Here is a 14,771-nt window from a genome sequence, read left to right as displayed (position 1 = left end):
CATAAACTTTCAGCTACACACTGACTCGAGAAGTAAAATTCCAAGAACAGAGTTCAACAGCATGTCCACCTGCCTGTTTCAAATGTTTCCAGAGTCACAGAAAATTCCAGTCAATCTGAAGATGCTCTGTTGACACTGTGACAACTTAGGCTCCCTGCCCATTGCGGCAGCTTGCCTGACACAGCTGGAGGTTCAAAGCTAAGAGCTCATAATCGTTTTGAAGACCAAATACAGAAAAAAAGTGTCATGAACAAAAAAAGGATATCTGTCTGGAGTGACAAAGCTGGTTCAACATAAACCTCTTAAAAAACTTGAACAAAACTACCAGATGTACAAAACACACACCAAGACAAATGTGACTCCTAAGTTCTGAAAGTCAGCCATCCACTCTAGGCTACACACAGCGAAGATACTCATGTTTTCCACAGATAGAGATATCGCGGCTTCCCAAACCCATTTCCAAGTGTAAATGCAGTAAGACTAGCCCATTACCATAAACTACCTATATTAGATGTTGGGCCACTCTTCAATCGATTCTGGTTAGCTTTGACTCTTAACTGCTGGGTACCAGACCTTTAGTAAGATCATGGATTTCTGGACTGAAGTAAGAAGGGAAATGTTGTATAGGCTGCTGTAAACCAATTGTTAATTAAATGTGCTAGAATAAATGTTCATATATCAAATATTTGGCAAATCAAGCAGACACATGTGCAAACAAAAACAAGTCATGCTTTTTCATGTATATATCTAGTACAAAATATTTATGGGAGTTGATAACATTGTGCTTTGGTATATTTCATGTGTGACTATGTACCTGTACCCAAAACCTCTGTAAGATTTGGTCCGCCCTTCAGATCTCTTAGGGTCTCTAAGAGAAAGTACCCAGTGCAACTGAGCAGGGCCCACCACCGATGGGTCAACATTAAGGATGTCTTGATGACAGACCCTCTCAAAATATTTGCTTAATGCCCTTTCCCCCGCATTTGGATCAGCTGCGAACTGTTGAGTTAAAAAAGTTACACAAGCATGGCTTTTCCTGTTCTAGGGTTACGCATCGGTAAGTTCTTAATTCTCTATGGCTTATTAGTACTTTTAAAAAGAAAAAAGAACCAATTTGCTGCCAAAACCTGGCTCTGGAATCAGATGGGGGGGCAGTGGGACCTGCGATCAACAGATAATAGAAAATCCCCATTGTCTGGAGTGTGGAGCTGCTGGGACTTTTGCTTTCATATTCATAGAGTGACAGTAAGAGCTTTCCATATGTGAGGATGACAACCAATTATGTTTGCACAAGCCATAATCATTATGGAGAGTGGAAAATGCACAAAAATCCAGGCTAACAAAGTAAACGAAAAAAATAACTTCCTTATTGCATATTAATCCTTTCCTATTTTTCATTACATAGATGAAATTTTCCACATATAGAGTCACCTATTCTTCAAACTCAGGCAGAAGGACGCTGGTCTGGGAGTGCCTTACCAACCCCCACCCAGCGGCTGATAAACCCTTCTTACAAGGTGGCTGACTGATGTGAGGTTTTTCTTAAGAGGCCTGGGGCTTCCTTTTGAAATGCAAACATGACAATAACTGTTCCATTAAGAAATCCACATGCAGCCTGTTACTTGACTAAGGGGGAAACATTTCCTTTGGGTCTAAATCAAGTTAATAAATTTAAGATACCTGGGAGAGCCGGGTGCACTGGACTTTTGGCAGAAGTCCAGAACTAAGAGAGCTAATGCATTATTTTACTGTGTTTCTTTATGAGAAAAAACAGTCTGCTGCCAACTCAGCTCAGGAAATCAGATGGGAAGCGGGGAGGGGGCAACTTGTAGCTCATCAAGAAAGCAAAATACAGATGATCTTAGGAGAGCTGTTCTCATGTGAGCGTTCCTTCGAACCAGAGCGAAGGGCATAGAGGCGGACAGCTGACGTGGCCTCTGCTGTGGTTACCTGGATAGAGGTCAGGTCCAGGCCCGGGGGAGTGTCCCACCGCCCCATCAGCAGCAGCATCGCGCGGGGAGGTGGCCGACTGCAGGGGCTGCACAGTGAGGCAGTCTGTGAGCAGGTCAGGATGGAGCTCTGCGCTGGACCGCAACTAAGAGGAGAAAACAGAAGACACATGAGAAAGGAAAGCTGTCCCTCGGAATACTTCCCGGGAAAGACATCACACCCTAAGGTTCAATGCAATTCAATTTACAAGTATTTATTAAGCAACAGTGGTGGGTCAGGCATTGGGCTTAACAGAGAGTCAATAAGACGGTGACTTCTCCAATCCTGATAACACCTGGCAGGTGATTCCGGAAAACACAGCTAGAGGAGGACTGGACTTCAGTCTTTGATGTTTCTACTTCTGGGAACCCAGCTTCCTATTATACTTCCTTTTATTTGCTCTGTATCTTATCAGAACTTGTAGTGATAACAAAAACAAACTCAAGTGTATTTGGTCCAGATTGGAAGGTGCTTTTAAAATACAGACATAGGACTAGGAAAATATCCTGGAGATAACTGAGAAATATCCATTGAGATTTGGTGCCTATAGATTGTACATGACAGGAAAATACATAGGTTAAGTTTTAAAATAGGATGGAGCAGGATTCAAAGCAAAACTCACGTCATTAGCAGCAACAAAAACCCAATGGTAAGTTGCACGAAAAAAAAAAACAAACCCAACCTAATTTCGATCTTCATTTTATCACAGCAACAAAATAATTCTTTATATATTAAAGAGTTCCATAAAAAAAAATCAAACCATAAAAATGTAAGAATAAAGAATAGGCCAAATTTATCTGATCTCCTTATGAAAAAGAATTGTGGGTGTAATCTGGGGAAAAATCACAATGAGAGGTTTAGGTACGGGGGAAAAATATCAACCTTCTGCTTCTATAAAAACATAATACCTTAAAAATACAGAACAGTATTTGTTACAGATACTGCAAATAGCGTTTAAAGAGAGCATATGAACTGATTTTGCTTTTATCAAGACAAAACTAAACCTTTACAGGTATGGCTGGAGTACACCAACTCACCCAATGAGTATTTACGGAGTGTCAGATGCTCCTCCAGGCTCTAGGACTACTGCTGTATAGAATGTCTACTCTAGAGGGGAGGCAGCCCGTGAACCCCTACAATACCCGATGTCAGTGGTGGCTAATACCGCAGGGAAGAGCAATGCAGAGCAGGGAGACGGTTCGAACAGGAGGGACCGCGACCTTAGGCGAAGGGGCTGGGGAAGCCTCTTGGAGAGGGCTCTTGTAAAGAGCTTCGAAAGGAGGGAGGGCAGGAGCCCTGCAGATACGTGGGGGAAGAACCCAGCTGCCCCAGGGTGTGCCTGGATGGTCTGAGAAGAGGGGGACTAGAGTGGCACAAGCCTGGGGCCTGGAGAAGAGAAACAAGACGGAAGCAGCAGTATGAGGAAAGAGAGGGGGTACCTTCCTTAGAACAAGGAAAGGGCCGACCAGATCACTGAAGGCTCTTAAACATTCTCTAGTGCAGAAGTTACCTAATGAGTGAGGGGGGACTGCCTCACGTTGCAGCCCTTGATGCGAAGAAAAAGATTTAAAAAAGGAGAAATAGAAATGAGAATGAATGATGTTCAGCATGCTTGCAAGGAAATGCAATGTCAAACTTTAAAAAAACTTATCAGACTAACAAAACCTTTAAACAAGAAGGAGTAGTAGTGAAAGTACAGTGAGAGAGGCATTCATAAGCTCTGTTGTTGGAGTACACAGTGGCACAAACTTTCTAGATGGGATCTGGGAAGACCCATAGCTGAAGCCATTTGATCTTAGCATCTGTCTTAAGGAAACAGCCCGAGAGGTGAAGGAAGATTTATACCCAATGTTTTAATAGTACAGAGCATTACTTGTAGCAATAACCGTAATGAGGGAACATTATTTATGTGTCCCCAGCTAGGGCTAATAAATGATCTTACAACAATTTGATGGACTATTATGCAACCATTAAACTGAAGTCCACGAAGATAAAAGCAAAACACAAAATTAAACATACAGAATGATCGTTATATAAAACAGACAAAATACTGTAAGGAAGTATTATAAAATCCAATGTTAAAGCTGATTTTTGTTCCCAGCAGCAATATTATGTGGTTTTTTTTTTTTTAAATCCTTTTTTCTGCTTTCCAAATTTTCGACATTCCAATGATGTGTTGGAGCCGGCTTGCACCAATCTAAGAGTGCCGTTTGTGTGTATCTTTCCCAGATTTTCCATGCAATGATGTCAAACTGAGAGCTTGAAATTGGTCATGATGAGAATATTTACACCATGGAAACTGGCAAATGCTACAAACTGGGCCTTTTTCATCTGGAGAGCCAGTTGTTAACTACACCAACACTCTACGGACACTGACTGTGACCCATATTCTGATCACAAAGAAAACAAGACACACAGACAAAACATTGGTAAGTTACTACTCCGCAACTTTAGCATTTCTTGGATCTCAACAAGCTTTGTAAAGAGACAAACACATGCCCAGGTCTTAGTCCAAGAATATGAAAAGGGCATAGTGACCCTAAGTATTAGAGAAAGAGCATTTAACACATGTAGTGAACTAGCCATAATTACATTATAATTTCCTCAGCCTTGCCACATTGCAATCTCTGACCAAGACCATCTGAATTAATGGCTAACCCTCTCAGGGCTTTTGGAAGGTATGTTTGTTATTTGGGTACTAACCTAACACATGCCATGTAAGAAAAACTGGAAAAAAATCAAGGCTTCGAATGAGTTCTGGTGATCACTTTTAATTTATATTTCATTGTTACAATGTGATCTGGGGCCCATATGTTCTACTGAGCATAGACATGAGTATCTCTCTGCTTTCTATTACTCTAGGGTTTTATAGTTATTGGCACTGATGCTGTCTTTCCAAGGAATTTCATGACCATGGACACTCCCAGAGTCAAAGGCAAGCAAATCTTCCTTAGCTTCAACAAGTATTCATGGTTCCTAAGAGTGTGATTCCATATGACTTTGTGGGGAGCGTTAATTTGGTTTTCTCTGGGATTAGGCATGGTTCTAGAAAGTGCTTCTTAAATCAAACAAGCCTTGGGGAACTTATGCATAATTTTCAGAGGAAGGCCATATGCATAGAAATGCAGTAGTGATGTGTAAGTTTAGTATTATCCTTACCCTCCCAGATTATTAGACCAGGAAAGGGCCTTCCAGATCATTTAGGGCTCTTAAACATTCTCTAGTCCAGGAATTATCTAAAGGGCAAGGCAGGGGGATATAGCAGGATCTCCTAGGAGGGATGTCCTTCCATATAATAGTTTTGTATTTGGAGTAAGATACCCAACTATTTATATACAACAAATTACATAATGTATGTTTCAACATCTTCTTAGCTACTAGGAATGTAAAGACGATAGAAAGAAATTTTCCCAACAGAAGATGATCTCTAACAATGGTTCTCCAACCTGGGCACGCATCAGAATCCCCTATGGGCCCCGCTGCAGAGCTGCTGACTCATTACGTCTGGGGTGTATTTCTAACAAGTTCCCAGGTGATGATGATGCTGTTGGTCTAGGGACAACACTTTCAGAGCCACTGGTCTCTACGAATCCCGATGAGGAGAGCTGAGATCTTTCCAGTTATGGGAATAGGAAATGACTTGTAGAAATTAGGATTATAAAACCAAATTGCTTTTTTTTTTTTTAAGATTTTATTTATTTATTTGACAGAGAGAGACATAGCGAGAGCAGGAACACAAGCAGGGGGAGTGGGAGAGGGAGAAGCAGGCTTCCCGCGGAGCAGGGAGCCCGATGTGGGACTCGATCCCAGGACCCTGGGATCATGACCTGAGCCGAAGGCAGACGCTTAACGACTGAGCCACCCAGGCGCCCACCAAATTGCTTTTAACACACGAACCTCATGTAACCATTTCTCATTATGTCTCCCTGCAGACCTCATCACAAGAAATGGTTACGTGAGATTCGTGTCTTAAAGACAATTTGGATTTTTGTCTTCTTTCACAGGAATAAAAAGAATTAAAAAATTTTTAATACCGTCTAATCACCTGCCCTTAGGAGATAGCAAAGAACTTGCCCTTTATGGAAACTTTATTGGTCTTTACAGAAAAAAGTGACATTTGAACCCACTAATCATCAACTCCTCTATTTTAAAGGGCTGCCTTCTGTGTCCCACAACACCGGGGACCTTGACTTACATCGAGATACGTGAATGGCGCCTCTGGAGTTGTTCAACACTGCTGTCCTAACCAAGCCCCATGAGTTCCAGAGTAGCACTGCCTTTCTTTATCCTTCTCATTCATTCACTGAAAAACTACTTCTTGGGCCTCAACCACATGCCAGGCACTGTTCTAGTGGCCTGACATACATCAGCAATCAGAGCAGAGAAGATGCCCCCTGAGGAGCTCACATTCTAGGGGCAGTGAACAGCAAACAAACTAACCAGATAAGTAAATTTCATAGAAGATGGTAATTGCTATAGAAAAAAAGAGAAAGAGAGAGGGGGTACCTGGCCTGGGAATGCTGGGGAGAACTGTGGCCTCACTGGAAAGATATATTCGAGCAAAGACTTGAAGGGAGTTGGGGAAATTAGCTAAGTGCCTATCAAGAGGAAGAGTTCTTCCATGAGAGATGATGGACTCTGAAAAACAAACTGAGGGTTCTAGAGGGGAGGGGGGTGGGGGGATGGGTTAGCCTGGTGATGGGTATTAAAGAGGGCACGCTCTGCATGGAGCACTGGGTGTTATGCACAAACAATGAATCATGGAACACTACATCAAAAACTAATGATGTAATGTATGGGGATTAACATAACAATAAAAAATTTTAAAAAAAAGAGGAAGAGTTCTAGAAGGAGAGCTCAGAGAGCACTGTCTTGCTGTCTGCAAACGTCCCATTTATCACGGCTGCGCACTCCTCCTGCCTGGGATGGCCTTTCTTCTCCCAATGTAGCTTCTCCCAGATGCAGTTTAGGGCCTGCCTCCTGAGGGAAACCTCTTCTGACCAGGCCAGCCCACACTGGCCTCCGTGGTGCAGGGAGAGCTGCAGAATCTGCTTTCAGCAATCCTGTGATTGGACATGTGTTTGGGGCTTTGTTTCCTGTTATGAGTTTAGTCTGCACAATTGTGTTATAAAGTCCACGAGGGCCTGGCTGACAGACGACGGCCCTTCAAAGTTCCAAGACTCCGTGGCCTCTGGCAGGGCGGGGCCGGCCAGGGGGTACAGCATTCTACGCCCACGAGATCTGCAAGAATGAGACACGATGCTCTATCTAGAAGAGGTTACGGGGCTGTGTCTAAAAAGTACAATGTGGTCATGTCTTAAGTACCCCTACTCATGGAGAATTGGAGAAGATACAGATAATCGGAACTACAGCACAAAGGTTGCTACTCTTCTGCCCAGATCCCCTCTGATCCCTTTGATTAGCTCTGTGCTGACCCCCGCCCCCAGCCTTGGTGTGCCCGTTCCCCGGCTGCTGTGTGCTTTATGGCCGACAGCCTGCAGACCACTCCCCACCCTGAACACACACAGCAATCAGTCACTTGTGCTCCTTTGCTTCTAAGTGGGACAAACTCTGAGACGTGCGCCATGCTCCAGAGCCCCCTATGGGGTCCCTCCTGCCCAGCTTCTTCCCTTCCCTCCTTCCTCTCCCAGGTTCTCCTGGAGCACTTCTTTCATAACTCACACGCAACCCAACCCTTGGCTCACAGTCTGCTTCCAGGAGCACCCAACTTAGTAAATATCCCCACGTTCATGTGATTTGGTTCAGGAACACACAGAGCCCGGCAGTAGCACTTATGGGACGCTCAGATGCACACTGTTTCCTTCTCTTCGGGACCCGCTCCTCCCAGACACCAGGGGCATGGTAAACAGATGATTATTGGAAATGGGGTGGTCTGGGCCATTAGGGATAAAGCTAAAAGCATAATTGTGGAGCCCAAGTTAAACACAAAACCCAAATTTACAAGAATAATCAGCATTCAAAGGGGCCTCAGGTGCCACTGGGGCCAAACCTTGTCATCTTCCACACGACTTCCCTACAACAACCCCAGTAAGTGGCTCTCAGCTCGGCTTGATTCCTTGTAGTGGGCCACTTCCTTCTTCACCTTGGCAGTAAGCTTCAACTTTAGACAGTCCTGATTGTCTGGAAGTATTACTGCATATGGAGTCCTGACCTAACTCTTAGCGACTTTTAGGGCTGCATGCATCCTTCTGTTCATGAACATGCAGTAAGGCTCACGGACGAGCGAGGAGGAAATGAGACATCTCCGAGTCTCCAAAACCAATCCATGAGTCTTGGAGTGTTAACGATCCTGGGCTTCAATGACCCATTTTCGGGCTTCGTTGCTCAGCCTATCCAGATGCAAGTGAACACATTGGCTCCTTAGCTTCTTTATAATCTCTCATTATAAAATATTTGTTCCAAATGATAGTTTTTCAACGTTAATAATGAAATCACCCATCAAGGCTCGACAAGGTTCCTACCTACATTTGGAAACTTGAGCTGCTTCCCCAACAATGCAGGGATTTTTCCTAATATATAAAAACAAGGCACCGTCAATTGTGATTTGTATTTGTTTTTTGTTCAAGACTATTCTGTTAATGTTTATAAGCTCTCGAAACAAGAGACGGAAATTCTACTCCCGTCATTTTCTCATTTCAGATATGATTGAATAATCGTCCAAGATTAAGTGAGTCAAGTGGAAATAATTAGGAAAGGGAAAAAGGCCCAGATTCTTCAGTTTTCAGTTCCATTACATTTTCTTCCAAGAGCAAAGGCATTCTGTTAGTCTGAAGTGAGACATACTTCCAAAGAAAACGAGGCACAATCAAAAAGCCTTTTGTTTTCCCTTTCTCCAATGAGCAGAGTCTATCTGGGCTGTGCATGTTTATGCACCACCTTATAGGGATTCCTTTGTTCTCCAGAAATCAAATGCCACCAAAAGATGTTTCTGAAGAAACTTCCTTCTGAAGAAGGAAAGACAAGTAGGATTTTTTTTTTTTTTTTATCTAGAGGGTTAAGGTTTAGTACCAGAACATTCTCATCAAGCATTCTCTATGACACTTCAAGCAATGTGGATCTTGGGGAATTGACTCATTGCCGAAAGCCTTAAAAATAATTACAATGAATTAACCTATTCTATTAATTACAATTAATTTCCAGTTGAATCTAAAAACTTTCTCTCTAGGGGATTCCTCAGCACTGACATTTATGAAGTGGCTTCGGCATATCATAGGTAATTAATCTCCAACAATCTGCTATCAAATTTATTTCCTTCGGGAGTGACCAATTTACAAAAAGGAAAAGAAATGATAATGAAGACTTAGAAAAATAGAACTGGAAGAAACCTCTTTGGGAACATGAGGTACTGGCCAATTGGGCACCTGAATTTCTGTAACAGGGGATACCCATCTAGTTAGCAGTGGCTCCAAAGGCCAAAATTTTTTTACCCATAGCTGATTAATGAACATGCCAAAACAGTTGCATAGATGCACAGGGTGGGGTGTATCTCAGTAAGAGACATGAACATCCATTCCAGTACCACAGATACAACAAAACTGCTGGTTATTCGGTCAAAAATGGTGATTGAGGGGAACTGTTCACAGAAACAGAATTTCAAGGTAAAAAGGAAGTAGGGTCCAATCTTCCTGTGGGCCCACTCTACGGCAGCGCTGTCCAACAGAACCTCCGTCGGTCACGCAAGTTCTGCCCTGTACTAATTAACAGCCACCAGTCATGTGTGATTAGTGAGCACTTGAAATGTGGCTAGTGCCACACTGAGGAACCCACTTCTAATGTGACTTAATTGAATTGTAATTAATTTAAATTTAAATGTGTGCTGTTGAACTGCCTGACATTACTGCATATCCTGGTGGCAGCTTAGCCTTTGTCTAAACATCTTTGACGACCCACTTGCCCACAACGTGGTGCCCTCCATTGTCAAATACGTCTGACCATTAGAAAGTTCTGCCTCCGGCTGAACTGTAATCTGCCTCCCCGAGATCTCCATGCACGCAGGGTTTCTCTCTCCCCTCTCCTGAAGACCACACAGAGTAACTTTGCTCAGAGTCTACTTTATGCCTCTTTTAGTATTGAGAAACCTCAGAATGCTATAGTATCACCAAATTTCAGTGCTGACAGGGGCCATGGTTTAGTGTGTCGGCCCTCCCGTAGCAGTTTTTGTCCAGGCTGAACCTCTACAGATTTTATATAGATAACAGGATAGTGAAGCAGGAAGAGTTTGGGTGTTTCAGTTTAACAGACTGTGGTTCAGTGATTGATCCTGGCAGGTATATTCACTAGTCTGCTGCAGTTTCTCTTCTGTAAAATCAGGATGAGAGCACGGAGCTACCTTGGTTGTTTTGAAAAATAATGTACATTTAGAAAGCATTTAATAATGCCTGATGCCTGACACACAGAAGTCACTTACCTAAACTGTCAGTCCCTGCTCTCCTGCCTAGCATATTACTCCACTCACCCCTCCAACTCCTCTTGACACTGGACCTCACTGGGTGTGCAAATGTGGAAATGATATCCCAGTACTAGTAGACTGAACTAGCGTCTGGCCAGGACAAACACATCCCTTGTTCTAGACTCCCTACTTCTATCCATGCAGCCTAAAAGAATCCGTAGCTTTTTAAAATCCATGTTATATTTTCTTTTTCTTTCTCTTTCTTTTTCTTCCTTCTTTCCTTCCTTTCTTTTCTTTCTTTCCATTCATTCATTCATTCCATTTACTGAGCCCTTCCCACGTGTCCAACACTCTGTGAGGCCTAGGAGATAGAGCAGAGTACAAGATAACTGAGTTCCGTGTCCTGTGGAGTTGAGAGAGTGGCTCAGATAAAACTCACCACTAAGTACACTCCCGACGTCTTTTTTCACAGGGGAAGCTCCATATTTCTGAAGGCCCTTGACTTTCAGAAGCGAACTCTTGAAAGTCCCGTTGCTATTGATTGGGTGGTACAGAATCTCTCGGCTGCATATGATTTGACTCTATCACTCAGCTGGGCTACTTCATTTCCCACTTCAGTGTCATTTGCAAACTTGACCAAAATATTCTCTGGCACCAGAGGTGATGTTCAATCCCTCCAGAGAGTGAGTTCTCTCTATAAAACAGTGCAATCTGACAGTAAGCCATTCACAAGCACTTAAATAGCAGCTTATCTGTGAAACAAATCATGAAAGATAAGAGGGTAGGCTCTGGACCCGAATACCTGGATTTGAGCTCTCGTGTCCTTACTTATTGAAATGTTAGATAACGATAAACAAGTTGTTAACATCTCTTTAGCTCAGTTTTCTCTGTATGATGTGGATAATGCCCCCTAATTTCCAAGGTTGTTGTTAGTGGTAGGCAACACGAGACAGCACGAGCTAAGTATTTCACTAATGCATGGTATACTGCATTCGATCAATGTCAACTACGATTTCTATTGTTACTTTTTTTCATTAATATTCAGTGTGGAAGCACCGTAACACTGTATAACGTGCACTTGAATTTTCTTTTTCTCCTATCTATTGTTTAGGTATTTCTCTCTCTCTCTCTATCCTTTTGTATCAACCTCTATTGCATACTGTAGGGTGGCAATATGACAAAGGGAAAAGAATGGGAACTTCGGGGTCAAATGGATCAAATTCAAATTCACAAGATCAAATTTCAGTTCTACCTACTAATAGGTGACCTTTGGCATGATGTTTAGCCTTGAAAGGCTTCAGTAGTGTCCTCTGCAGAAAGGAGGTGATAATACCAACTCTGTGGGGTTATTATGGTATTACATGATGGGACCTGAGGAGAGTGGCTTGTGTGGTACATAGTTAAATTTATTTTTCTCGGTAGAACGATTATGGCTGTTAGGAGGGATACCTGTTAGAATCCCCTGGGGCCCTGTTTATCCTCAGAAGACAGTCTGGGGCCAAACGGCATCTGGATCGAGATGTTAGCATAGTTTTCGCACATGAATATCACCGTGAAATTATTCTATCTCAGAAGAATGTAGCTAGCTTTCATTCTCTTAGAAAAGTCCAAAATATATTAGAAATCAAAGCCAACCACAAAACCCTTTCAGAACACTTGTGGGATGTTAATACTTCATCTCCATGTCCCACTTACCCGAGTCGGTACTGCTGTCTAGCAATCCCGGGCGGACTTGGGGTTGAGTCTGGAAGGATGTTGAAATCAGAAAGGCATGCAGCTTTGGGTTTTCTGTGTCGCTACATTTGTAAAGACACCATTTTCTTCCTAAGTCCATAGTATTCTAAAATGGACACCAACAATCTTACACGTTTGTTTGTTTTTTTCCCTGAGTGAAAAGCAATATGCAAATGGACAAAGTCAAAGGTAGATTCAAACTACATCTGGAGGAACATGGCAAAACCAGAACATGAAATTGAAGGGTGGATTGTATGTTTAAGACAATTAGAGAAGTATCAATAAGGCATTGCACCTTTTTTTGTCCCAAAAAAACATCGTCCTTCACCCTTCGGGGCCGGGTTACGGAGGTTGTGAAGACTCTGTGCACGATGAAGGGTTTACTTCTCTCTTGGCCTCATAAATAGCTCCTGACCGCGGCTCAGTGCACTAATGTGACCACACACATTCTAGCGCATCCAGCCAAGTGTAGCATTTTTCCTTCTATTCAAGTATTCTCAAAGTTTAATTAAAGCAGCCAGCTATCTCGCAATTCCTTCCCCCGTCCATCTTACCAGATCCTTATTGTCAACCTTTGAATTGATTTCCGACTAGAGCCCCAGCCGGTGATAGAGTGTAGCAAATGTGGGGAGAGACGAACGGCACAACTCATTTTTTCCTTCCTTTCATTTAATTAAAACGGATTGTCTGAAAAAGATTTAAGACTGATTTTATTTATTTATTTTTAAAGACTTTATTTATTTATTTGACAGAGAGAGACACAGTGAGAGAGGGAACACAAGCAGGGGGAGTGGGAGAGGGAGAAGCAGGCTTCCCGCTGAGCAGGGGGCCCAATGTGGGGCTCGATCCCAGAACCCTGGGATCACGGCCTGAGCCGAAGGCAGACACTCAATGACTGAGCCACCCAGGCGCCCCTTAAGGCTGATTTTAACACGCATGAGTGTTTGGACAATTTTTAAAATGCCTCCTTGTAAAAGTTGAAGGCCGTCATTCCAATGGAGAGCCCTTGCTTTCTGCTCTCACATCCATCCCATGCTACGCGCTCAGTTTAATTTCCCCGCAGCGCACCGCTGATAAGGCCACCTCCCCACCTGCAAAGCCCTCTAGTGACTCTCCAGCAAGCATCACCTACAGCCCCGACTCCTGGCTTTACCAGGCTAGCTGGCTCCTAGCCGTGTGGCCACGTGTCCCGTGCCTCGGAGCCGCATAGAGCCCAGATGCTCTCCTCCGTGCTGCTCGTTCACGTCTCCAGCTCCTCTTCCAGCCATGAGCCTCCTGCACCCGGAGTCCCCTTTCGTCCAGTCTCTGTGTGTCTACCACACACTCTGCGTACTCTCCCAGGCCCCGTTCAATGTCACCTCTTCCCTGAAGTTCCCCAGGTCTTCCCATTCCAAAGTCATTCATTCCTTTTTAAACAGCAATGGCAATTAATTTTTCTTTTTCTTTTTTTTAAAGATTTTATTTATTTTTCTGAGAGAGAGAGATAGCGAGCACGAACTGGGGGTTGGGGCAGAGGGAGGAGCAGACTCCCTGCTGGGCAGGGAGCCCGATGAGGGACTCGATCCCAGGACCCTGGGATCATGACCTGAGCCAAAGGCAGATGCTGGGTGGGACCCAGGTGCCCAGCAATGGCAATTTCTATCACCCTGAGCAGACCTGCGGTTTTCTACACTGTATAGTACTTATTAATAAATTCTGTGTGTGAGTGTGACTGTGTGTGTAACAGAAGACAAAGAAGCTCTTTGTAAACAGAAACCGTGTCTGTTTGATCCTGTAAGCTAAAACAGTGCTTCTTTTCACGTGAAAGATCCTCCATAAATGTTTGGGGAAATGCGTGAACAATGAATGAATAAAAAATGAATCAATAGTTGCTAAGGACTCATTAATCCATGCTTATCCCTAAGAGCAGCCCCTAAAGACAGATAAAATCATGTCTTTCTGCACTATAAGGGGAAGAGGAGTGAAGCAGTGTAAGCATGCCGAGATTATCCACTAAGAATAAGATAGGAACTAGCCAAGTGAAATCTTAACAGAAGTTAAAAAAACAGACACTTGGGAAGTTTATTTCCTTATAATACTCAGTCCCTGTCCGTGCCAAATTTCACTAGATAATACTATTCACATTTATATATTGCTTCTTGGAATGTGCAAATGAGCAATCCTTCCAATAGGAAATGCTAACTCGTTAAATTTATACTTCCTAGCTCTCATTCATCTGGAAGAGTTGGGAACAAACCCAATTTTCTACCTTGCTTTTAAAGATTCAATGTCTAACATATATTTGGTAAGCAGAACACAGAAATTTTGAGCCGAGTGGGCCTGAAATGGTGCACTCTAGCCCCCTCTGCGAAACCTACACAGCCAAGACAAGAACTATCCTCGGACACCTGGTGACCAGATGACCCGCCACAGCCCTGGTTCCCCCATGACTGCTTCACACACAGCCTGATATTCCTCCAGAGCCTTTTCCCCCTGGGGTAATGCCACCAACCTAAGAGCTTGCCCAGGGTGCTCTTTCTGTCAATGCAGAGAAGCACTTGACTGAAAGTAATTTCCCCTCTCTGGTTCGAGGACTGTATGCCTATGAATCATATGACCTTTTGATCCTTGGGGGAAATGAAACTCTTCTCTTTAGTCG

The 14,771-nt window shown here is 43.3% G+C and overlaps 1 protein-coding gene across 6 annotated transcripts in view; it reads right to left on the bottom strand.

Moving 5' to 3' along the window:
- Positions 1-14,771, bottom strand: part of GLIS3 (GLIS family zinc finger 3) — a 445,030-nt gene that overhangs the window by 63,183 nt on the left and 367,076 nt on the right. For all 6 annotated transcript variants that reach the window (XM_081802770.1, XM_081802769.1, XM_081802771.1 and 3 more), the window contains one exon: positions 1,951-2,095. In XM_081802770.1, coding sequence (XP_081658896.1) covers positions 1,951-2,095 — 145 coding nt within the window. The remainder of the gene's footprint in view (positions 1-1,950; positions 2,096-14,771) is intronic.

The sequence above is a fragment of the Leptonychotes weddellii genome, chromosome 14 (genome assembly GCF_054177405.1).
Source record: "Leptonychotes weddellii isolate Sample4059 chromosome 14, ASM5417740v2, whole genome shotgun sequence".
In the NCBI taxonomy this organism is placed as follows: Eukaryota; Metazoa; Chordata; class Mammalia; order Carnivora; family Phocidae; genus Leptonychotes; species Leptonychotes weddellii.
The sequence above is the reverse complement of the archived record's forward strand: the minus strand, read 5'-3'. Positions and strand labels throughout refer to the sequence as shown.